The 25,302-nt window shown below is 49.6% G+C and overlaps 2 protein-coding genes and 1 pseudogene across 14 annotated transcripts in view; 1 reads left to right on the forward strand and 2 right to left on the reverse strand.

Moving 5' to 3' along the window:
- The window catches only part of Arvcf (ARVCF delta catenin family member), a 59,592-nt gene extending 51,323 nt beyond the window's left edge, over nt 1–8,269 (reverse strand). For 5 of the 6 annotated variants that reach the window (XM_036196302.1, XM_036196297.1, XM_036196299.1 and 2 more), the window contains exons 1-2: nt 8,042–8,269; nt 3,484–3,535 (exon numbers count right to left, since the gene is read on the reverse strand). The gene's annotated coding sequence lies outside the window, so the exon portion shown is untranslated. Of the gene's footprint in view, nt 1–3,483; nt 3,536–7,594; nt 7,614–8,041 lie in introns of those variants that run through there. The other variant, XM_036196296.1, reaches the window with a different exon arrangement.
- On the reverse strand, nt 672–825 carry LOC118590561 (annotated as a pseudogene).
- A 112-nt stretch (nt 8,270–8,381) lies between the features above and the next one.
- Nucleotides 8,382–25,302, forward strand: part of Tango2 (transport and golgi organization 2 homolog) — a 60,031-nt gene continuing 43,110 nt past the window's right edge. For 2 of the 8 annotated variants that reach the window (XM_036194508.1, XM_036194499.1), the window contains exon 1: nt 8,382–8,615. Coding sequence is in view for 2 of the 8 variants with exons in the window: in XM_036194505.1 (XP_036050398.1) it covers nt 8,455–8,615 (161 nt within the window). In the remaining 6 variants the exon portion in view is untranslated. Of the gene's footprint in view, nt 8,616–11,819; nt 11,955–11,987; nt 12,101–25,302 lie in introns of those variants that run through there. The other 6 variants (XM_036194505.1, XM_036194498.1, XM_036194509.1 and 3 more) reach the window with 6 other exon arrangements.

Below are 25,302 nucleotides of genomic sequence, written 5' to 3' on the forward strand. Positions count from 1 at the left end.
ATACATAGCAAGTTCTAGGCCAGCAAAGGCTACATAGTGAGACTGTGTCTCAAAAAACAAAAACAATGTGTGTGTGTGTGTGTGTGTGTGTGTGTGTGTGTACACATGCACACCTATGTGCACCTATATGCGAACAGAGGCAAAGGACATGGAGTGCTACTCTATTGCTCTCTACCTTTTCAGATAGGTCTCTCACTAGCTGGAGCTGGGCTGGTGATTAGCAACACCCAGGGATGCTCTTGTCTCTGTCTTCCACAGTACTGGGGTTACAGGGTCAAATATGTGAACATGCCCGGGTTTTGTTTTGTTTTGTTTTGTTTTGTTTTTCAAGACAGGGTTTCTCTGTAGCTTTGGAGGCTGACCTGGAACTCGCTTGGTAGACCAGTCTGGCCTCGAACTCACAGAGATCCACCTGCCTCTGCCTCCCAAGTGCTGGGATTACAGGCGTGTGCCATCACCGCCCGGCTACATGCCTGGTTTTTTATAACCATGATGAGGATTTGAACTCAGGTCCTCCCACTTGAGTAGCAAGCATTCTTCCCCGCTGAGCCATCTTCGCAGCCCCTGATACTTGGTCTTTCAGTGAGAGCAATGAGTACTGGATGTATTCCAGGGACAGCCAATCTGAGAACTTGGAGACACAGCAACATCCCTCCACACACAACACACCTTTTGAGGGTGAACACATCTCCCACTACTACAAACGAGGCAGCTGAGTTTTGTGAACTGGAGAAGGCAGCAGAAGTCAGCACCTCCCGAGTACAGGGAGGAGCCTCACCCTGGGAAAGAGCCTTCCTAATCATGTCTCTTCTGCCAGATGAGTGTAACTTTTCCCTTTCACTGACAGAAGACACTAGTAAAGAAACTGTTCAGACGCAGCAGGAAAACAAAGTTAAACATTCACTTTGCATTTATGTCAAAATAAAGTCAAGATGGATTAAATCTTGTGTAAAAGCCTAAAGCAGCAGCATCTAATAGAAGAAAGAGACACCATCTATCCAGCTACCTGTCAGAGAGGACAACAGAAAACATTCAATGTTTTGCTATAAGTATGAAAAATTTTGAACATCAAAAGCTGCCACAAACAAAAATGTAAAAGCTGAGAAAAATGTGCAGGAGGCAGAGAGATGAGCAGAGAATTGGTATCACTAATGTTTAAAGACTTGAACTAGGCTGGAGAGATGGCTCAGAGGTTAAGAGCACTGGCTGCTCTTCCAGAGGTCCTGAGTTCAATTCCCAGCAACCACATGGTGGCTCACAACCATCTGTAATGGGATCTGGTGCCCTCTTCTGGCATGGCATGCAGGAATACATGTAGGGAGAAAACTGTACATAATGAATAAATCTTTAAAAAAACAAAAAAGACTGAGCTAAGGGCTGGAAAAGCCATAACCCCTCAGGAGAACTCTGGTGTGGGAACAGACCAGGCTAGTGCAGATTTCTGAGAAGGGGCAGAAGCTGGTTTAGTGTGTGAAGGATACATTATTACCCAGGCCTTGCATCCAGGTGTGCCGTTTACTCATAGTGCCTTTCGGCTCTCTCTCCTGGGGGGCCCCCACTACTCCCATCTCACAGACCCACATTTGTAATTGTTCTTGTTCATTTTCTAAGAGAGCTGGGAACTCCTCAAATGCAATGCCCATGCCTGGTATGGTGCTCAGTGAGTAGGTGCTAAGTGACTGAAGGTGAGCATGGGGGACACATACACCCATTCTACCTTAGCTCCATGGGCCCCTCCCCATGGCCTTCCTGGCTGTCCGCAGAGACGCACTTTAAGGTGTAACAAAACAGGGAGCCATAAGCCAGGGCCAGGGTATTGCTTGCCAATCTACAAAATGGGCTCAGACCAAAGCGGAGAAGGCACGAGCCATGCCAACCATCCTGCCCAAACCCAGAGCAGGCATGAATAATCAATCGAAACAGCAGAACACAGACAGAAAAAGGAGAGAATGAAGCAGAGGGAGGGGCAAAGAAAGACAGGGAGGAGCTAGAAGCAGAGAAAGAAGAGAGGTGAGTGCCACAGCAAAGAGTGGGTTTGGGGGCAAGTGGCCCCGGACATGTGCCTTTGCTGCTTCAGAGCTGTCATCCGAGGCCCAGCCATCGAGGCCCAGCCATCCGGCCTCCTTGGTGTGCAGCGGCCCGTGACAAGGGGGTCTGGGACTACCCGGCCGGACCCAGCACCGAGGGGAAGAAGAGAAAGGAGGGACACAGTGTAGCCCTTCTGTCCACTGTTGCCCCAGACACTGTCACCTGTCCTACAAGAAGCGCCATGGCCCAAGGCCGGGACACTCTGGTCCAGTAAGCCCTGCACACAGCCTGAGCCTCTTTCTCTCAGAAGCCACTGGGGAGCTCAGTGACAGTACACTGACGTGCTCAGCCAAACAGTGGTCCTCTCACCCATCAACAGACACGGCTTCCCACGCCCAAGGTCCTTGGTCACAGGTTAGGAGAAGTCAGACTTGCCTATCCATGCCTTGTGCCTGATATCCCTCCATGGAGGACCCTCAGGCATCCAAAGGCCTGGTGCTCCTGGGTCTGTGGCTACCACCTTCTCCTCAGCACACCACCATAGGGCCAGGGTTTGGCTCCGGGCCCTGGAGTCGGCTGAGCAGAACTCTGTGAAGGAAAGCACAGCTGCTTGGGGACTGGACAGCTGTACTGGATGAACAAGAGTGGCTGGGGCACTCCTTGTAACTATCACCCACTCTGCCCAACAGCACCCACTGTAGGGTGTCCAATGCCATCAAAGTGTCTTTTCTATTCACAGAGTACCAGGGGACACAGAAACAACCATGCCACCCAACCTGCCACACTTCCTGGGCATCACACGCCTGTGCCACTGAAGCTGTTGCTATAATTCACAGATGAACCCAAAACAAGTGAGCAACCTAGCGAAGTAAGTCTACATAGCCAGGCTATGACCAGAGTGTCATTTGCTCTGATACCTGCCTTGTTGCCCTACAGAGGCAGTGGTGAGGCCATGAGAGAGCAGGCACACAGTCTCATTCACTTTGCAGATGAAGTCCACAGTGCCAGGACTTGGGGCTTATCAGCAGTGGCCAGCTGGAGGCTCCATTCCCCCCTGGGCAGTCAGAAGCACCCGAGGTGAGCTCTACGCCAAGCAGGCTGTGTGACACCAGATACCACCATGGCTGGTATCCAATCCCAGATGGACAGAGATCAGACCCAGCTAATGTCCGTATTGACAATACCCAGCATCCTGGTAGATCAGTCCCACTGTGGACTCATCCTGAAGACAGACACCAATCTGGTGGCTGCTATGTACACTTGAGCCAATGGGAAGTCCAAATTGGCGTGGCAGGCCCCCATATCTGGTCCTGTTTAGCCTTCAGACTGTGCCTACCCAGGTGAAGCTAAGCAAATAAGAGTATACACTGCCTGGGCCCAGATCATTCCCCAACTGACCACACCTACCAACCCTACCAGGACACTCTGCTATCCTGAGAAACACAGGCCACTTACCTATTTCAGGGGGTCTCAGCATGTCCTAACACCCATCTTGTGACCTCTGTTCCTGTAGAGAAACCAGAGGACACTATGTGAAACCCCCCTGGATTCAGTCCCTTTGGATGCAGGCATACTGGCTTAGACCCTCTCCCAAGCAGGACACTGGCATTCCTGATTCTAAAGTTGCCCTGTGGTGCTCCTGACTCAACCACACATTGTACACACTTTCCTGTACCCACATACAAGTGGGACTGCGGTCTGCATCAGGTCAGCTTCCCTCCTGATGAGGCTGACAGGTCACAGAGGTGGACAGATAGCGCCCTCTTTCTCCTCCCAGAAGGCTGCATCTAGAATATTCTGATGAGCAGCTCAAGGAGGGTCTTGCTGTTCTATGTAGTCATGCCCGCCCCTTCAGCCTTGTGGGATGACATCTGCCTCTCCCAAGGCTCCTCAAAGCCAGCTCCAACCCTGCTCCCTTAGGCAGCTTGCCAGTTCCTAAGAAACTGGTGGCAAGCAAGTTGTAGTAGCTGGCCCCGGAGTGTGGCATGCTCACGGTGTAGAGGGTGGCGCGTGGCGTGAGGCGGCTAGCACTGGTACTTTCTCAGCACACAACTCCACCGTGGGCCAAAGGAACCACCACATCCTGTCTCTGTAAACAGTCTAGGAACACATTCCCTCCTGGTGTATCTGAACTTAGAGACACTGCCAGAGTGTTTATGTCACAAAAATGAAAACCTATATGGCTCACAGACAGTCATGGAGGGGTGATCAACGGAGGAGGCATGTCTGGGGTACTATGATGTAAGTAATGAGAGTTCTTCCTTCTCTGGTCTGTTTCCAGACTGCTCTGTGCCTCTGCCCAATCCTCCATGGACTCCATCCACTTGGTCCCAGAGGTCTTCTCTGTCTCACAACAGCCTATCAAATGTCTGGGGAAGAATTCCATCCAACCTAGAATCCCTACATAGAACAGAAAGACCCTAGTGAGAGGGTTCTCCTTGAGCTGCTCATCAGAATGGGGTGGCAGCAAGGACCAGGAGCCTGGCTTGCCGCCCTGGCAGTCCCTGAGGCCCTCTGGTGGCCATACTCGGGCCAGGCTGTGGTGCTGGAGGCTGAGAGGCTCCAAGTAGGAAGTGGGGAGCTGGTCAAGAGTAGAATCATGGAATATGAGGGTGAGGGCCAGCACACAACACCAGAGGCCAGGGGAGCCAGGCACATACTGAGGGAGGAGGAGCTGATGCCAGAGGAGCCCTTGGATAGAGCTGTCCACTACCCCTTCCCCAAGCAGAGGCGAAGCCTGTGGCTGGGAAGTGAGCCCTTGTTCTAAGCCTGACATTTCTGGGACAACTTTGCTTTTAACTTAAATGTTGACCTAGATTTTTGTCTTATAGAGAACCATGATCTTCGGAAGTCTCTCCCCAGGACTTGCCACACCACCACAACCTTGGCCACATGAGTGGTGAGACAACATCTTGTCTGACTCCCACTGACTGTCTTGAGTAGGATCTGAACTCATGTCTTCCTATTCCCAGGCTTCTCACCCTTCACCCAGTGGGGAACGGCATGGATACGAGAAAGTGACGAGGTAGGGGAAGGGTGGAGAGGCAGAGGGGCTATAGGAGGCAGGGTAGTGGTGGTCAACAGAGGAACGGGCTCTTTCCAGGAGTGCTCTCATCACAGGGGATGGTACAGGTTAGGTCAGAATGGAGTGACTATGGCCGGCCAGCCTGAGGCAGATGGGAAGTGACAGAGCATGGACAAAGCAGAGAAACAAATGCAAACCCAGAGATGGACTCGTGATAGGGGATACCCATCTTGAAAGCCTTTCAACATCCTGCTGGACTTGTCTACAGGCTCAATGGGCACTTGGTTATGTTCCATTTCTCCAATGAGGATGGTCTGAGCCTACCCCGTCATAACCTGCCTCCCAGGCACAAACATTGGGCTTCTCCACCAAACCATCTAAATCTCTAGAGACACTGCCACCACCTGCCCATGCCCACAGACTTGCTCAGACTCTGGAGAAGGTCTGCAGCTGTATTACAGTACCACTGACCCAAACACAGGGCTTTAGATGGGCACAAGCCTGGCCCAAGCTTAAAAGCCAGACCAGCAAGTTATAGGCCAAGCAAAGGCGACTATGTGGACAGTCCCCACAGGTACAAGCTGAGTCCACCAAAGGTACAGGCCAGACTGAGCATGATGAGCAGGTGACTTAGGGTCACATATGCCCAGCATGGATCGGGATGGCCTGCCTGAGAGCTTGATTGAGGTATAGCCTCAACAGGATGCAGCCTTGCATGGATCTCTTCGGGCTCTGTGAGCAAAGGTAGGATTGAAAACGTAAGAGAACAAGCCCTTCCAGCAGTCAGTGTGGGCACAGATACAGAGAGTCCTTCAGGCACCAGGCAGGGGCAGACAGATCATGCTGTTCAATGACAGGTACCCACCACAGCAAAACCACTCCTCCAGACCCCTCTCAAGAACAGACCAACCGCTGCCATGGGCAATGATGCCCAGCTCATGTCTGGACTCTCCTGCAAAACCATTTCCATCTACCAGTATCCTGGGCCTTGGTCTCACTGTCCCACTACCACCCTTGAGTGATCCTCACAGTGCAAGAGGCACTCCTGGATGCCAAGGAGCCTTGTCCCGGGTCTCTGGCTTCTCCGCAGCTCCACTTCCTGACAGTCATCCCGGAAGAAGCAGAGCTCTAGCTTTCTAGCTAGGCACCTGGGGAAGAGCCCCAGGCTAGCCTGGGGGTGAAAGGAAGTCAGTCTGAATTCCTGTGCTGCACAAGCAAGGACATGCTACAGCCTTACTCTTATGGAGGCTAAGAAATGCAAAGGGTGCCTGGGACTAGGAACAGGCCACCTGGAGGTGTGTGTGTGTGTGTGTGTGTGTGTGTGTGTGTGTGTGTGTGTGTATTAGAATGAATGTAGGGAGCCAAAGAGCACAGATTGAGGGTAGGAGGGATACAGCAGCTGGGACATAGCAAGACTAAGGACTGGGCCCAATTCGTGCAAGACAGTCTTGGTCACCAGCATCTGTGCAGAAAAGTCATGAGGTCAGCACAGCTAGGAGGTCAGGTGGGCACTGGCTTGGCTGTGCTCAGAAGTACCTCTGCCATCAGAGCCAAATACTTTGTGCCCACTTATGTGATGGGCCCTAATGGACCCCAAATGAAGGGTGGGTGTAGACAGCAAGAAGCAAGTACCTCAGAAGACACAAAGTTGTAGGTCCTGGCCTTTCCAGATAGCCAATACCTATCTGCACAACCTGCTTCTGAAGCAGACATAGCCTCAGAACACAGGGATAAACTCCAACAGTCCTGGTACCTATCACCATCCAGGTTCACAGATTCTGAGGCCCTCACCAGGGCAGGCAGCACTTGCTCTGGATGGACTAGATATAGCCGGATCCTGGACCAGAGAAGAGGTAGAGGGGCTGGGGAATCATTGTGGAGTTAGAGGCTCTGAGTGCATAGATAGCTGTACTCAGGGAAAGTTGACCCCAAAGACAACCTGGGCATGGCTTCACCCCCTGGCTTTATAAAAGCGGGTATGTGTGCTGCATCTCAGATTGTTGGTCCACGTTAAAAGTCTAGCCTAAAAGCAGGATAACTAAGAAGAGTCCCAGTGAGGACCCAGCATTGATAGTGTAGCACAAACCAGAAGCTTCGAACCAGACCAATGGTTCTCTGCAATGAACAAGTAAAGATATATGGATGAGGTAGGGAAGCGCCTAAAGTTAGTACAAATGGGACAATTTCTTTCTTTTCCATCATTTCTAAATGTCTGAAGAAGCAGGAGTCCCCTAGTACCCTATACACTCTGACACCTGACACTGAAATAGTTAAAGAGTTGCATGTATGCAACATTTAATTACTAAAAAAATTAAAAGAGCAAAGCCAGGGTACCCAGGCCTCCTGCCAGGAATAACTCTAGGCTTGCAGATTGTCTAGGGCCGTTGTCCCACTGAGGAATGTAGGGGTATCTAGGTAGGAGATCCAAGCAGAGACACCAAACAAGGAATTTCCAGCAGTGGCTCTTCTCTCATTTGTGAGGCCTTAGGAGCAGCGCGGTGCAGGGACATCCCATTGGCATCGCAAAGACCCTGCGCTCACCGCTCACCGAAGAAGTTCCCCAGCCTCGCCGCCCCTGGGTCCCTGTAAAGTTTCGGTAGCTGCCTGGTCCCGGCTTCCAGGTGCTGCGGTGGAGGGCAAGGCTTGCGGGAGTTGGGTCGTGTTCAGCCGGGTAGCATGAAGCTGGAGCCTTGGCCAAGTCGGACAGGGCCCTGAGGTCACGCACAAAGGGACCCGCCCTCAGCGACCCCAGGTCTCTGGAGACCCGGCGTGGGCGAGGCGCGGGTGGGCAGAGAGGAACTGGCTTCCGAACCCCACCCAGACCTTGAGTCCGAGCCCAGGACCCCGTCCCTACCCGAGTCCGCGTCGCAAGCTAGACTCTATACCCAGCCCGCTCCCCTAGCACACACCCAGCCCTGCCCTGGACACGAGTGTCCAGCCCCAGGGCCCAGGCCCACAGCCGGACCCCGCCCACCCGGCCGAGCTCACCTGGCGCGCGGCGTGGGCAGCTCCGCAGCGCGGCCTCCGCCCCCAAGACAGGCGTCCCCGGTCCCCCGGCGCGCGAGGAGCCGCCTCTCCAGTGCTGTGCAGCGGAGGCTTCTCCCGGGGCCACAACTCGTGCGGGTGGGGGGAGAACCCTCCCCTTTCCCTACCCGGAGCCGGCTAGCCCTCCTACCCCTCCCGCGACCCGTGCGCAAAGCGGACCTGGCCGGCGACGAAGCCTCCGCCCCGCCCCATCCAACCGCGAATTTTCCCATTGGTAGAGAGACGCTCCCCGCAACCCGCACGGATTGGATGGATGTGCAGAGAGTGCAGCTTGCTGTTGGGCTCCCGGTCTTGTCAGTCTTAGCGGAAGATCGGCCCCCTAGAGGAGCAGGCCGAGGCCCTGACACCTGCCTTGAATGCTGCGGTTGCAGCGGAGACAGAAGGCTCGGAGCTGCCCCCTCTCGGCCACCTTCCGAGGACTTTCTGGGATAAGTAGGCCCCGAGCTGCAGCTCCTAGGGCCGGCGGTCACTCCCGGATTCCAGCAGCGTTGTCTCCATCACCATCCCCAGTTCGCAGGTATCCTCTAGTGCCTACTGTTTGCCGGACACAGAGCGTCGATCTCTTTTTATTGGCATAGAATGGCATTTCTCCTACAAGGAGAGTTGGACTGCTGCTCCCATTTTACAAATGGAAAATTGAGGTCCGGGGAGGTTCTTGCTTCTTTTAGGAGACCAGGGTGTGAACCCAGTGGTCAGACTTCCAGGTCATGGGGTCATTGCCCCAGCAAGGACAGACAAGGTTAGCGAGGCTGGCAAGGGGTGGGGATGGCTGCAGTGATTTTGAGGGCAAAAACAGACTGGTAAAACTAGGGTTTGTTTCTTCTGTCAAACCAGAGCCCTTGGGTACTCCCCATGAAGCTGCTCTTTCCTGGGAAAGGGGGATTGTGTTTATCTCTCCCCAGCCCACCCTGGTGTCGGCATTTCCTCTGCCGTGCTTTGAGTCTTGGAGAAACATCAAGGAGCTTCATCCACTGCCTGAAAAGATTAACACATTTCCCTGCCAGGTAGAGAACACCAACCACATCTCTGCGTGACATAAGGCAGTGGAGGGGAACCACCAGGGATGCTGTAAACAGGAGACCAGAGTGCAGAGATGACTCTGGCCTGTGCTTGCTTATAAGCCTTTCACGCCCGGGATGCACCCGGAAATTAGTAACTTCTGGGCTGTCTGTATTTCCAAGGCCCCTGCAGATAGTGCTAATGGAGGCCAGTGTGTGTGGGGGGGGGAGGGTTCCCGGACAGTCATAATTCACCCACTTATGCTGAGTCCAGCAATGCTCACCCAATAATGGTTGCTTGGCAAGAACAAAGAAAGTGGAGTCCCTGGAGGAAAATCTCACTTCTGGGTCCACCCGGGTCCACCAGTTCCCCAGCAATAAAAACTGATAGCTCCTTGCTGCTACTACTCCATTGGTATTGGCACTTGAAATGAACACCATTTGGCATCCTAGCATTGAGATATTGTTGCAGCTCTGGAAAGACAGAATGAGCACCCCCAAGAAAACAAGAGTCCTCCCAGAAGGCAGCTCTCCATGTAGAGCAACACTATAGTTGCCATTCTGGCTAAGTTGCTATGTGGTGGGAGATTCTCTTTTCTCCATCAGAAGTGGATTTAGTGAGTCCAGCTGTCCGCTGGCATTCTCCAAAGGCATGGGCCCCTAGGCATCCTGGAGCCCTTCTTTTAAAACCTCATCGTTCTGTATCACTATTCCCACATAATTGCTGATTGTACAAAAGAGGTCGAACATGCTCTTCTCTGCTGGAAGAGGGCAAAAGGGAGACATTCCTCCCAAATTCGCTCAAGCTAGGAATGCCCCCTTCCAGAAACCTGTCTGCTTTAGAGCCTGGTTACTGATGCACAGCAAAGACCAGGGTGGGTAGAGATGGCTCAGGTAGGTCTCGGGGCGCTATCTTGCAGCCTGCCTACTAGGCAGGGGACAGAAGTGGAGCAGAAGACCACAGGAGCCGGTAGTTCAGTGTTCCCACCGCCTCACCCTGTCTAGCTGCTGGTCGGCTTTGGAGGGACAGTGCTGGGAAAGTCACAGAGCCAAGGTGTGTGTCAGGAAGAACTTTCCAACCACTCAGCACCCTAAAAGTGGTTACAAATGTGGTGAGGGATGTGCAGTTGGAGGTGGGACAGCAATGAGCCAGACTCAAATGTGTGTGGGGGGGCAAGGTTCAAATCTGGTCACATGGCCACCTGCTACCTGTGATGGGATTTGGACCACCATCCAACATGTTCCTGTATCTCTGTTAGTGATGGGAAAGCTTGAACAACCCGTGCCCCACTCCAAGGCTTGGTGCTTTGGAGACAAGCCATTGTGTGTCTGCTGGCCCATACTCATTTATCCCCAAGCCTATGACCTATGTGCCCACCACCAGTACTACCTCTGAGTACTGTAGACTAAGGGGTCTGGCTGCTCAGTGGGAGGTCGCTAGAGGGAGCATAGAGGGATTGTGCTAAACTGGAAGGAGAATGGTCGTGCCTAGCTAGGTCTGCCACCTGCTGGTCAAGCGTCACGGTGTGCCGAGTCCTGTTATGTTGTTTGCAAATGGTTTCTTGGCTCTGAGGAGGAGGAATACAGGTGAGGCAGTGAGATGGGAAGAGCGGCCTCCGTGGCTGGGTCTGGCGACAGCCTTGCCTTTGCCTCTTTGAGTTCCAGTTATCTGCAAAATATCAGCATTGCAGTTTGGGACCGTGGCACCTACATCTTCCATACAGCTGCTGCCACTTGCCATTTTTAAAAAATGCAATTACATTTTATTTAGTGTACGATGTACATGTACATGTACGATGTACATGTGGACAACTTCAAGACTTGGTTCTCTTCTCCCACCATTTGGGTCCCAGGGAGGGAACTCAGGTGGCCAGGTTTAACAGCAAGCGTCTATACTCACATGGCCATCTTGCTGGCCCTTTTTTACTTCAACTGAATAGCTTAACTGAATGAGAGCTGGGTATCAAGGCTCTGGTTTGAGAGCCTGTGGTACAATATCACTGTCCTTGTTGTGCTTGTCATCCTTGTCATTGTATTGAGTACTCACCTTGAGGAGGGACTTGGATGCTCCACCTTAGTGATGCTCAGGCCCCTGACACAACCTGATGCTAACGGGCACAGGAAGCCCAGGGAATTAACGCCTCTATCCTGTTCTGAGGGCCCCACGCCCGAGCATAGTTCAAGCGTAGTCAACTCCTTATCCTTGAGGTCTGGACCTTCAGGACAGCCTCCATGTCTGCTCAAAGACTATGGAAGGCGAGGTGGAGCAAAAGTTCAAGTTCTGTTTTGGGCGGTTTCTAATGCAAGGACTGCAGTAGATAAGGGGTCAGAGGCTAGACAGACAGACAGTCTGGACTGAACTGGAGGCAACAAAGGGAAGGGACAGATCCAGGACAGATCTAGAGGCTAAGATCAGAACACAGCCTAAGGGCCGCGGTTCCGGCGCCTGAACCCGTCGGGGTTCAGGGGCTATCTCAGTCTCCCAGAGATAAGCCGCAGGCTGGAGTTGCTGTGGCTGCATGAAGGACCCAGACACAGCTCCAGCTTTGGCGCAGTTCCAGTCTTGGCGCAGCTGCGGGGGCGGAGCGCCGAGTCTCTGAGCGACGGCACGCACAGCCAACAAAGCGGCGGCTCTGGGTGCGCCGCTCCGCCCTTCGCTGCTGCGCCCAATAGCGAGCGCTCTGGCGACGGGCTGGGCGGGCCCAGGCTGGTGGCAGTGGTGCGCGGGTGCGGCACCCGGAAGTCGGCGGCTGCGGAGGCGGTGAGTGTGCGGCGGGAGGCTGGGGCAGGCGGGCTGTGCTCCTGGCGGGGCTAACCCACGGTCGGGCGCCGGGCTCCTGGAACGCGGTCTGGACCAGGTTGGTCGAGGGCGAGGCGGCCCGCACCTTCTCGTCCTAACTCAATTTCGCCTTTCCAAGGCGTAAAATGGAAACTAAATAGCCTGGCTCGGAACTCTAGTCCTACAGACCAGACCTTCTCTGACAATTGAAAGCAGCCCCCCACGGTACCGAAAGATGTTTCTGATTATGCCTGTCAGGACTCGGTGCGGGGAGGGGGTCACGGCAGGCAGGAGCAGACTCGCTGTGTAAGAGGCTAGATTGGTGGGACAGGGAGTTGCATGGTTGTTACAGGGTAGAGGGCTGCAGCCTCCGGCGTCAGGGACCGCTCTGGAGCCTAGTCACGTCGTCCCCTCTCGCCCTGAAGCCTGCTGTGAGGCCTGAGGCCTCACGATGTGTCAGAGTAGGCAGCAAGTGCTGGGTCATTCCTGTGCCTGGTATGGGCTTTACTGGGTTGGCTTGGTAATAAACCCACGCCCGGAACTGGAGAGCTCTGCGTGTAGACTGTATCCAGCCTAGGGCCTGGCCCTACTGTAGGCTCTTTAGCAGCCCAGGTGTGGGCAAGGAGGTTCCGATGTGGAGACCCCACCCGTCTACCCTCAGTGTTTGTCCCGTGCTTCCTTCTGTCTGCTCGGTCGCCTCTTTAGAGTGAACCTTATGACCTTCTACGAGTCCCTGATCCCCAGTCCTCCCGCCCTCCCCCAGTGAAGTGCGTCTTTCTCAGCACTGTCTTGGCTGGTTGGACCTCTCACTGCTGTTTTGCCCCTACTGGGCTCAGAGCGGTCCTCTGAGGTGGATGTGACAGCAGCTATAAAGGACACTGTGAAAGCCATCCTCTAGACAACTTTCTAAGACAATGTTCATTGGTCCAGCACTGTCCATAGTGAAGGAAACTCTAGCTAAGGAGTCAAGTGTTTACAAGGCTGCTCCAGCCCAGGGTGCTTGGCTTCCAGGCTGTGCCCCTCCGCCCCAGCCCCCAGTCATGTGATCTTCTGGAGAGGGTGGCTATTGCCAGATAGAGCAGAGCCTCTGCTCCTCCTGGATTCCTAGTGTTCCCACAGGGATGTGGGGTGCTCCTACCATGGTTCCCAATCCCACATTTTCATTTTACTTTTGTGTCAGCATCTGGGGGACACAGGTCGGAGAGACAAAGTTCCCAGCTGTCACCCTCAGCAGCCTAGGGTTTCCTCTAGTTCTAAGGCTCTGAACTCATGTCTCATCAAAGAATTCCAGGCTAGCCAGTTTATGAAGCAGAGTTGTTAAAATATTTCAATAGAGGCTTAAGGCATGAAGATTAGGAGCAAAAGAGGTGCTCAGAAAAAGTGAAACATGCCCCAGAGGTTGAGCTTCTCAAGAGCAATTCATTCAGCTGGTGGGCATGGTGGCCACTCCTTTAATCCCAGCAGGGGGTGGGGGGTGGGGGGTGGAGGCAGGTGAGGACAGCCTGGTCTACAAACAGAGTTCTAGGACAGCCAGGACTGTTACACAGAGAAACTCTGTCTTGAACCCCCCCCCTAAAAAAAAACAGCTCATTGAGTGAGGTTTAAAGTTCCATCTTGTCACTTGGATGGTTTCTGATGGCACCTGACAAGGTTATGTGGTGAAAATGTGCCCTCAGGGGTAGGCTGTCTTACTGTAAACAGTTTTGTTTGAAGTTCTCTCCCAATGTCTGGGTAAAGAGATAAGGCCATGCTCAAGGTCAGACATTTTTCATGCCTTGAGCCTGGGCCATTGCTATTTTAACATAAAATACCTGTAAATAAGGCTGGACGTGGTAGTTTACACCTGGGATGCAGAGGTAGACAGAACTCTCACTGTTCATTGCTCTTTGAGGCAGTGTCTTGCAGTATAGTCTGGACTAGCCTAGAACTTGCTCTGTAGCCCAGGCTAGCCTTGAACTCACATCTGTCTTATTTCTCAGCTTGTTATTTTCTCCAGAGTGCTTGTTATTTTCGTGTGTGTGTGTATGTGTGTGTGTGTGTGTGTGTGTGTGTGTGTGTGTGTGAGAGAGAGAGAGAGAGAGAGAGAGAGAGAGAGATATGCTCAGGCTTGCGTGCAGAGTACCGCCTTTATGAGTTGGTTCTCCTTGTGCTGTGTATTCTAGAGACTGGACTTGGGTCAGCAGGCTTGTGCAGCAAGTGCTTTTACCTGCTCTAGCTGTGTTGCCCAGATTGGCATTGGATTTGTTACCTCCTGTCTCTGCCTCCCAAGTGCTAGGATTACAAGTGTGTGTGTCGTACTCAGTTCCTTTTGAGATTGCAAAAATAATACATACTTAGAAGACCAGCACCACCTCCCAGCAGCTGCTCCCTTGGCACACTGCTTGCCTTTATCCTCTCTTTGGGGAAGCTGTGAGCAGAGATGGCTCAGGTAAGAGCACTTGTTCCTTCAGAGGCCATGGGTTCTCTTCCTATTACCCAGACAGCAAATTACAACTGCAGTTCCAGGAAACCTGACACCTCTTTTCTTGGACCTCTGCAGGCACCAGGCATGTACACAGTACACAGACATACATGAAATAAAATAAAATAAAATCTTTTATTTTTCTTAAAGAATACCATCATGGTGGCACACGCCTTTAATCCCAGCACTCAGGAGGCAGAGACAGGTGGATCTCTTTGAGTTCAAGGCCAGTCTGGTCAACAAAGCCAAGTTCCAGAACAGCCAAGCCTACACAGAGAAACCCTGTCTCAGGGGGAAAAAAAAAAAAAGCAAAACAAAAACCAAGGCAAGAATGCCATATTTTTTCTGGGTGTGGTGACACACACCTTTAATCCAGTACCTGGAAACAGGTGGGCAGATCTCTAAGAATTTAGGCCAGCCTGGTATATGTAGAGAGTTTTAGACATGTCAGGGATCCTGTTTCAAAAACTAAGCTAGACAGAATACTGTATTTATTTATTTTCAATACACAATGAGGTATTAGAAGCCATCTAAAGCCAGGCCTGTCCCTATTGTAGGGGTGGGGGTGGGAGCAGACTGGCCTTCCTACCAAGGGGAGGCTGAAACGCAAGACTGCCCTGTATCCACAGCTTTCTGTCATACCCACAGTACGTTTGGTTTGTGCTGTTTCTTTGAACTGTGAAGAGACAGTGATACCCTGGTGTGAGGCTAAATTAATGTCTTCAGAACATTGGGGAGGGCTGAGGAGAAGGTTGTCACAGGAGGGAATTTGTGAGCTGCTGTGTAATAGCTGGAATGAGCAGCCATTGGCTTAAGGAGCTCTGGCTGCTGAGATGTGGGGAGAGGTGCTGTTTTGGATTGGTTGCTGGGAGAATTTCCAGACGTCACGATTTCCTAGCCAAGGTCTCAGGAATGGTGACACAGTGTTCCATGTGTGTTTACCTCCTCTGCTGGCAGCTCCTTGGAGCCCAGATCACAGTCCATCATATCAGGAGTTTCTGTCTGTCTCGCTGTCTCGACCTGCCCAAAAGAACATCTTCACTCCCAGGACTACCATGCGCAGCAGCAATGAGGTTGAGCAGCTGCTTGAGGTTGGCTGGAAGCCTAAGGGACCTGTCCACTGACAATCCTCCCCAGACTAACAGACTAGGCAGTCCTAAAAGTGCATTTTCATTCCTTTTAGTTAAATGTGTCAGCTGACTGCTAACATCACATGACCTCTGTCCAAAGCCTTGATTCAGACAGCACTGGTAGACTGTCTCAAAATGTTAGCCCTCCAGCTGGAAAGTCAGAAAAAAAATGCCTCTTGTTCTTGTGTGTGTGTTCCTGCATCTCCATGTTCCTGCCCACATGCCCTGCTTGCCTTTACTCCTAGGCCCCAGCCATGTGTTGCACACTGCTCTGCTGAATGATGCTGTTGTCAGGCAGTCCGCCTGTGCCGTGCCCTGTGTCCATGGACCATGACATGTCTGTTCTTTCTTTTGTTTCTTCTCCACCTACATCAGCATGAGATGAGCAGGCAGTACAAGCTTTCTTCTTTGACCTGAAACATGCTAACTGCAGTACCTCACTTGATAGCTTCTCCCAGGGAGCCTAGCCATCCACAGTCAGATGCAGAAACCATTGCTGGCACCCAGGCCTCTGCTTCCTGTCCTCTGGCTGTCTCTGAGACAAGATGTTGCTGTCTGCCTTCTGACCCCCATGGACCAGAGTGATACTTGTTCTCATGGCTGCTACCTCCCTGCTGCTGCCTTAGGAGCAGGGACTTGTTGCTGTTGGCCATTGCTGCTCCAGGACAGGGACAGCACCACTGGAAGGCTATAAGCTGGCTTCCAGCTCTGAGGGCCTCAGGTGTAATGTGCTAGAGCACTTGTAAGCAAGCTAGGGCATGATGGAGGCTGTGGGTTCCACCCCCAAGACCACATACACTGAATGCTATGGACCTCCTCACTGTTACCTCAGAGGCTTTGGTGCTGGCGTACTATCTGGCATGGCTAACAGGGATAGCACTATTACTGGCCTTCAAATCACAGCTTATGTCCCAACAAGCCAAGTTCTATCACTGTTCTCAATAAACCAATTAAAAGACCCAAATTAAGGGATTGGAGAGACAACTCATCCGTTAAAACACTTGGTGCTCTTGCAGAGGACCCAGGTTCAGTTCCTGGCACCTACATGAGAGCTCACAACGGCCCCTGGGCACACACAGACACACACGCAGACAAAATGGTCCCTAACCTGAGGGTACAGATAAGGGGAGATAAGTGCCACTAAGCAGTCCAGCAAGGTCTCAGCTCCAGTCTGTCCTGCCAGGCTGGTTTCTCCTGTGAGGTCGCCTGACAAGCTGGAGATTCCTGGGAGAATTCCAGGTCCTAGGGTGCCATGTTTTAGCCATTTGCATAGTTAGAATGGGGGCGCAAGTGTTTATTTAGTGAACCCTCATTCCTTCCAGAGACATGCCAGTTACAGTGCAGCCTTGGATGGCCCAGCTCGGCTTCTAGAAGATCACTTTGTTGGGGATAAGGTCTCCTGTACTACAGACTGGCCTTGAACTTGTGATCTTCCTGTCTGTCTCCTAAGTGGTAGAACTCTATGTGTGTATTGTCATGGCCACTGTGTAAAGGCTCAGTTATTCTAGTTTTCATTGCCACAGCAGAAGAGACAAAGTAGGCTGACTCTATAAAGAAAACAGTTTTAAATTAATTTATTTTTACTTTATGTGCATTGGTGGTTTGCCTGCATATATGTCTGTGTGAGGGTGTCAGATTCCCTGGAACTGGAGTTAGAGACAGCTGTGAGCTTCCATGTGGGTGCTGGGAATTGAACTGGGGTCCTTTGGAAGAGCAGCCAGTGCTCTTAACTGCTGAGACATCTCTCCAGCCCCCAGATTTTTTTTAAGCTCATAGTTTGGGGTGTTGAAAGTCCAAAAGGTGTGATATAAACTCAGGTAAGCCCTTGTGCCCCACGTGCCGCACCACCTGGCAGATGGCCGTGACAGGAGCATATGTGAGAAAATTCGTAATGACCTGCTTTTTCAAAAGCCCCATGAGGGCCTAAATTATTTTTCCCTTTTAATTTAATGTGTATATGGGTGTTTACCTACATGTATGCATGCCTACCACATGTGTGTAGTGCTCTCAGAGGCTAGAAGAGGGCCTTGGATCCTCTGGAACTAGTTACATACCGTCTTAAGCTGTCATGTGGGTGCTGGAACTGGGACCTGGGTCCTCTGGAAGATCAGCCAGTGCTCTTAACCACTGAGCCATCTCTCCAGCCCCCTGACCCAAACTCTTAGATGTCTTATCACCTCTCAGCACTACCACCCCATGGGGGTGGAAGGCTGAGTTTGGGATGTATCCAACCCATAGCGTCTGTGAATAGCCAGGAAAGAAACCATCGAGTCCAAACTGGGGTGAAGGCTAATTGCTGCACCATTGAAGCCTGGGATGCTGCCAGACCTAAGGCGTCAGAAGTCAGATGAAGTGGGGCAGGCTGGATGGCTCAGTAAGATACCCAGGGATTGGCTGTGCATTTCAGAAGCCTAGTTGTGGCCCCTGCCTTGCACCATCCAAACAAACAGACAAGGCCAATCAAAAAGCCAGAAAAGGGGATCTCACGTTGGGATAGGAAAGGGGTTATTCAGAACGACAGGAGATACAAACTAAAGATGGGAAATTTTAGCCTGGTCTCCAGAGTGAGTTCCAGGAAAGGCACAAAGCTACACAGAGAAACCCTGTCTCGAAAAACCAAAAAATAAAAATTAAAAAATTAAAAAAAAAAAAGATTTATTTGCCAGGCGGTGTTGGCACACACCTGTAATCCCCGCACTTGGGAGGCAGAGGCAGGTGGATCTCTGTGAGTTTGAGGCCAGCCTGGTCTACAGAGCTAGTCCTGGACAGGCTCCAAAGCTACAGAGAAATCTTGTCTCGAAAAACCAAAAAAAAAAAAAAAAAAAGAAGGGAAATTTTAGCCAAGTATGGCATATACTTGTGATCCCAGGACTTGAGGTAAAGGAAGAAGTTCAAAGTCAACCTTGGCTCTATAGTGAGTTCAAAGCTATTGTAACTTAAAATTCAGGTTCATGGGAAGGACCTGAAATGAGATCAAACCTCAAAAGAGCTTTGTTAGTGGGAGAGTGGACCCTCAGGTCCAAAGAAGAGCTTCCTTTGGAAGGATAGCTGCTATGTGTATCATGATGGGGGACCTGAAGGAGAGATACACCCCTGTCTTAGTTAGGGTGTGTTATTGCTGTGAAGAGACACTATAACCACAGAAACTCTTACAAGGAAAACATTTAATTGGAGTGGCTCGTTTACAGTTTCGGAGGTTCAGTCAGTTATCATGTTGGGATATGGCAGCATGCAGGCAGATGTGGTGCTGGGGAAGTAGTTGAGAGTCCTACATCTTGCTGGCAACACGAAGTGGTCTGTCTCACTGGGTGTGGCTTGAACATATATGAGACCTCAAAGCCTGTCTCCACAGTGACACACTTCCTCCATAAGGTCACATCTACTCCAATAAGGCCACTCCCAACAGTGGCACTCCCTTGGGGCCATTTTCTTTCAAGCCACCACAACCTCTTAATTATAGACTAGAGATAAAGCATGGCCATAGACAGCCATGATAGGGTCTTAAAGGGAAGAATCTTCCCTTCAAAATGTGGAGAACAAAGGAGTTTGGGGACTCAGATTTTTCAGAGAAGGTAGGCAGACCAGGGGACTGAGCCCACTTGCTAAGGACAGGTCAGAAAGAGCTGGGATATTCTTAGGGTTGGAAGCATTGATTGTCGCAGGACACGGAAACCTTCCTCTGTTATGTTGTCTGTATATATGGACCTTGGCTGTCTTCAGACATGGACAGATCTGTATAGTGTAGATGTTTATCCATTCATTGTGTGTGGACCAGCCCCCACCCCACCCCCACCCCCGTGTTCTGGAAAGTGGGCAGCTCTCTTCAGAGCATGTACCAGGACTCTGGTCTGGGAGGAATTCCCATGCAGGCAGGGGCAATGTGTGGAGGGGTCAGATGTGTGCTTTGCACATGCTGGAGAATTTTTGACCACTTTTTCTTCCAGTATCTGCCTAAGGATTCTAATTTTCTGTACACACTCCAAGAATGAAACTAATGCCAATAAAGTATGGGACCGACTATACTTCGTAATACTCAGTTTTATGTAATACTCTTTATTTATGTATTTTATGTATATCGATTTTGGTCTGCATGTATGTCTGCACACCAGAAGAGAGCATTAGTTTATAGATGGCTGTGAGCCATCATGTGAGTGTTGGGAATTGAACCTGGGTCTCCTGGAAGAGCAGCCAGTGCTTTTAACTGCTAAACCATCTCTCCAACCCCTGTAATATTCAGTTTTTATAGTTCAAATCTAGCCTGTCTCTTCTAGGCTCATGTTTTCTTTTTCCCAGCACGAATCACAATTTTGGGAAACCTTTAAGGGGTAAGGCCTAGTTGGTGAAAGTGGGCACAGTGGATCACACCTTTAATTTCAGCATATGGGAGGCCGAGGCAAGTGGTTGTTTGTGAGTTTGAGGCCAGCCTGATCTGTATAGTTCCAGGACAACCAGAGCTGTCTCAAAAAAAAAAAAAAAAAAAAAAACCCACAAAACCCAAACCCCAAAACAAAACAAAAAACCACAAACAGCAACTAAAAACAAGAAAAGAGAGGTTGGGATTTAGCTCAGTGAGTGGTAGAACACTTGCCTAGCAAGCACAAGGCCCTGGGTTCGATCCTCAGCTCTGGCAAAAAAAAAAAGAAAGAAAGAAAGAAAGAAAGAAATTAGGTCATTTGTAGGTAGTTTTCCTGTCCCAAATAAATACACAGAGGCATATATTACTTATAAATTCTCAGCCAGTAGCTCAGGCTTATTATTAACTAGCTCTTACAACCCAAATTAACCCATTTCTACTAATCTATGTTTTGCCAGTGGCTCATGGCTTATTTCCTCATTTTCTTCCTCTTTTTTTTTTTTAGGGTTTTTTTTTTTTTTTTAATTAAAATTTTTTCATTTTACATACCAACCCCACTTCCCCCTCCCTTCCTTTCTCCGGCCTCCTCACCTCCCTCCCACTCTACCCCCATCCACTCCTCAGAGTGGGTAAGGCCTCCCATGGTAGTCAACAAAGTCTGGCATACCAAGTTGAAGGAGAGCCTAGCCACTCCCCATTGTGTCAAGGCTGAGCAAGGTATCCCACCACAGGGAATGGGCTCCAAAAAGCCAGTTCATGCATCTGGGATAAGTCCTGGTCCTGCTGCCAGGGACCCCACAAACAGATCAAGCCACATAGCTGTCACCCACATTCAGTGGGCCTAGTTTGATCCCATGCAGGTTCCCGAGCTGTCAGTCTAGAGTCAGTGAGCTCCAACTAGCACCAGTCAGCTGTCTCTGGGTTTCCCCATCATGATCTTGACCTCCCACTTCTCCTCCTCCTCCTCCTCCTCCTCCTCCTCCTCCCCCTCCCCCTCCTCCTCCTCCTCCTCTTCTTTTTGAATGCGGAATGCCAGGAGGGAGGAGGTCTTAAATACAGGCTTACAGCACAATAAGAGAACCCTGGAGGACAGAAGTTCACTTTTTTTTTTTTTTTGGAGTTGAGGATCAAACCCCTGGCCTTCCCGCTTACTAGGCATGCACTTTACCACTGAGCTAAATCCCCAACCCCACTTCTGATGTTTCACAATCTTGCATCTAAGCTGTTAACGCCCAATATGCTGGATACACAGACAAGGAACATTCCTTAAGCATTCAGGAGGGTGGAATCTCTCAGGGAATCAGCATAGAGAGTCACCTCATTTTCTACACATCCAACTTGCTCAGAGGCTGGCTGGCATCTCCCTATTCTGCCCTCCTTCCCATCAGTCTCAGTTTGATCTCCCTGCCGGTACTTTTTGCCTGGCTATCAGCCAATCAGTGTCTTATTAACCAAAGAGAGTGATACATATTCACAGTGTACAGAAGGATTATTCTACAGCATTTCCTCCTTTTTGTCTAATTAAAAAGAAAGGTTTTAACCTTAACATAGTAAAACTATATATACCAATACAGTTATTAAGTAAGAATTGCAGTTACAATATCTAGTTTATTTGTGTTTGACAAAACTAGAGAAAAATTCTGTTATTTGTCTTTGTGACTCCAAAGTTTTGTATCTAATTTACTTTTTATCATAACTAAGGAAAACTATAACTGTCTAGTCTTCAACTCTATCAAAGACCCTAGAAGGATGCAATGTAACCTAATAACAGGGACATCTTGCTGCATGGACAGTCACCCATAGTTTCTCTGTAATGTTGGGACATTCAACTACAGGCCTAGCATATCTGACAGACTTTCCTGTGAAGCAGGAATTTTGAAGGACTGTCCTACCTTGTCTTGGCAAAGTTTGGCAGTCGCCTTTCTTGCTTCCTGCTGGTCCAGTTTGGACAGTAACTGTCAGCAATCAAGGCAAGGGCAGTTTTTTTTGCCCATATGGCTAGCTTTTGCCATAAAGAAAGCAAACTCCATATGGAGTTTTTTTCGATGCCCATCATCCTCTTTGAAATAATTGGTGCTGTCAGGAGCAGACGTGTCTCACTTTCATGAAAAAAGCCTTAGGTTATTAAAACATTTTAAATGCCATATTCTGTAGGTCTTTGAAGGGTTTGAAGATACCTATCTGTCTGGAATATGTCTCTGTATACCTAGAAAACCTAACTACATGACCATAAGTTTGATAGATATGGGTAGCTATTATAGATGACTAATTATTAACCTGTATTTTTAAGCTATAATGTACCTTTTTTATCATATTTCTGTATCCCCCCTCTTTTTCTTTTTAGAATGAGATTCTTGAATCTAATCTCCTTTTTTCAGCTTTTTTCTTGACCATTACCAATAACAACTTGTAACCAACCCCCCTAAACAATGACAAACATTCACAATTTATTTTTGGGAATGTGGGCATAGTTCTCAGACTACTTCCTATTGATTGAGGGCACTGATAATCTTTGGGGGACCCTGAGAAAATTTAGGGTTATGGTCAAGTCCTGACTATAATATTTTGTGAGGCTGGGTCATCTCAGCCAGCAGCCCTGAAGGTGTTCTGGGGGCATAACTTAGAGGAAACTGCAACACAGGTGCTCTGAAATGTTGCATCATCCAGGGCATCTGTTCCCATTGGCGATTTTTCCGGGGGGGGGGGGGGTCTTCCTTGATCAAACCTAATTTTTCTTAATCCAGAATGAATCCAGAGCCTCTTATTTCTTGTGGAAATTAAAGCAAAAACTCTGTCCCAAAGTAACATATTTTTTGACTCAAAATTTGAAGTGAAGATATTTTAAAATCTATGCATTGGTTTAATCTAGCAGCTTCCATAATCACATATCTCTCAGCAGTTCTCACCTGTTCATTAGCAGTCCAAGAATTTAAAGACAACAGAGTAACATACAGTACCAGACTCTCTGTGTATTTTCCATTTTTATATGGCTTATATTTTTCATGACTCTATTCCCTTTTTAAGGACTTTATTTTAAAACTGTATTTCTTAATCTAAGACTGTGCATATTCTTTTTTTTCTTTCTCTCTCCCAAGCCTATACATATTTTCAAACACACTGAGACCAGTTTAGAGGCCCTTTTTGTCTAAATCTGTCCTTCACCGAGCATCTGTAACCTTTTCTGTCTGCATGAGCAAAAACAACCCAAAAAACAAAACAAAAACCAAAAAACTGCTGTGTAACTTAGACCATGGTGCTGGTGCTGGCTCCTCCCCCTCAGTTCCCTGTGTCTAGTCTCATGGCAGAGGTACATTTACCACCAGCTCTGGGTTCCATGTTTACCATCCCAACTCTGGGAAGTTTCTAGGTCCGTGCCACTACTGAGTAGCATGCCACTCACTGCTCATAAACACCATGTAAGTGTTTGCCTGTTTTTGCCATCAGCACTGAGCCAGGAAGCTGTCTCTTAAAGGAGCGGTGCCTCTACTCACGGCCGGCAAACAGAGCCCACTGGAGAAAAGCTGTGCCTGACTCTGTTCTTGTGTCTAGAATCCCTTTTTAAGCCTTTTCAGGTTTTATGTAGAAATTTGAGCCCCATGTTGGAATGCCATATGTAGGCAGAGTTTTTGTGTGCCTCAACCACCTGCTCCCAAATAAACACACAGAGGCTTATATTATAAATGTTCAGATGATAGCTCAGGCTTATTACTAACTAGTTCTTACAACATAAATTAACCCACTTCTATCCATCTATGTTTTGCCGTGTGACTTATGGTTTATCACCTCATTTTCTACACGTCCTGCTTGCTCAGCATCGGCTGACTGTCGGGCATCTTCCTGTCTCCACCCTCCTTCCCATCATTCTCCGTCTGATCTTCCCACCTATACTTTTTGCCGGTCCATCAGCCAATTATTATTTGTTGGAGAAAATTTAATCAGGTTCCTAATAAGAATTAGGAGCTAAAAGAATGAAAGATACGAAAAAAAGCATATAGTTTGGCCAGGAAGGGAGCATGGGTATATTTAAAGGTGTATATGAAGCTAGAGTGGCCAGAGCTGTTAATGGCATCTTGGGAGGCAGAGGCAGGTAGCTCTCTGAGTTCAAGGCCAGCCTGGTCTACATAGTGAGTTCCAGGACAGCCAGGGCTACACAGAGAGACCCTGTCTCAAAAATAGAAAATAATCATAATTTTAAAAAAGACAACAAAAACAAGCGACATACTTAGTACTATGACAGGAAAGGTACCTTGAGGGCATTTCGGGAGGTGACAGGACCTCGCCCATCAAAGGCTCCAGGGTAGAACCCTGAAAACTCATTTGAAAAGAAAAGGCTTATTAAGTTCCTGAGTAGGTCAGGATCTATCTCCCTGCTGGAATTGGGGAAATGGGCCCTCTGGCCCAGGTGTCCAGATTGATGGTTCAGGCAGGACTAAGGAATCTGTGGCTGTTCTGTGGACGTCAAACCCTGTGCTTGACAATATAAAGTGAAACCCCAGACCTAGCAATGGGGATTAGCCCTCTTAGGTTAGGTGTCCTCCCCTGGTGATAGGGGAGGAGCTTGTCATATCTCTCAGGTGAAGTACAGTGGAAGGCTCTTGGAATCACTGGTGTTGCTATTTGGACTTTTAAAATGTGCATGTGTGTGTGTAGTGTTTTGAACTCGGGGAGTTGTGAATCTTCTCTTACTACAAGCGTCCACATTGTTGTGATAAAACACCATGACCCAAACAAAGCAAGCTGAGAAGGAAAAGGTTTATTTGGCTTACAAGAAGTCAGGTCAGAAACTCAAACAGGGCAAGAACCTGGAGACAGGAGCTAATGCTGTGGTCATGGAGGGGTCCTGCCTGTAGCTTGCTCAGCCTGCTTTCTTGTAGAACCTAGGACCACTAGCCCAGGGATGGCTCCACCCACAATGGTCACATTAAGAAAATGTCCTACAGGTTTGCCCACAGCCCAATCTATGGAGGCGTTTCTCAGTTGGGGCTTCCCTCCTCTCAGATGGCTCTAGTCTATGTCAAATTGACATAAAATTAGCCAGCACAATGGACATGCTCTTGAATTCTGAACATTTACTGGCCTTCTTGGTTTTTTTGTTTTTGTTTTTTCCAATTTCCCTATTTTCAGAGAGTCTATTTTCAATTAAAATTTGTTACACCACTGCCAAAAATGAGTGTGTTTTGGAGCACGCAGCACAGAAAAAGAGGAAGGGTGCTGTGTGCTGCCAGGGTGCTGTGCTGGAAACAGGCTGCTTAGGGAAGGCAGGGGTTCTGGGGTTCTTTTTGTATGTTTGTTTGTTTGTTGTTTCTTTTTCTCAGATAGGGTTTCTCTGTGTAGCTTTGGAGCCTGTCCCAGATCTCACTCTGTACACCAGGCTGGCCTCAAGCTCACAGAGATCCGCCTGCCTCTGCCTCCCAAGTGCTAGGATTAAAGGTGTGCGCCACCATGCCTGGCTTCTTGGGGGTTCTTACTGTTATTTTATGTA

The sequence above is a fragment of the Onychomys torridus genome, chromosome 8, assembly GCF_903995425.1.
Source record: "Onychomys torridus chromosome 8, mOncTor1.1, whole genome shotgun sequence".
In the NCBI taxonomy this organism is placed as follows: domain Eukaryota; kingdom Metazoa; phylum Chordata; class Mammalia; order Rodentia; family Cricetidae; genus Onychomys; species Onychomys torridus.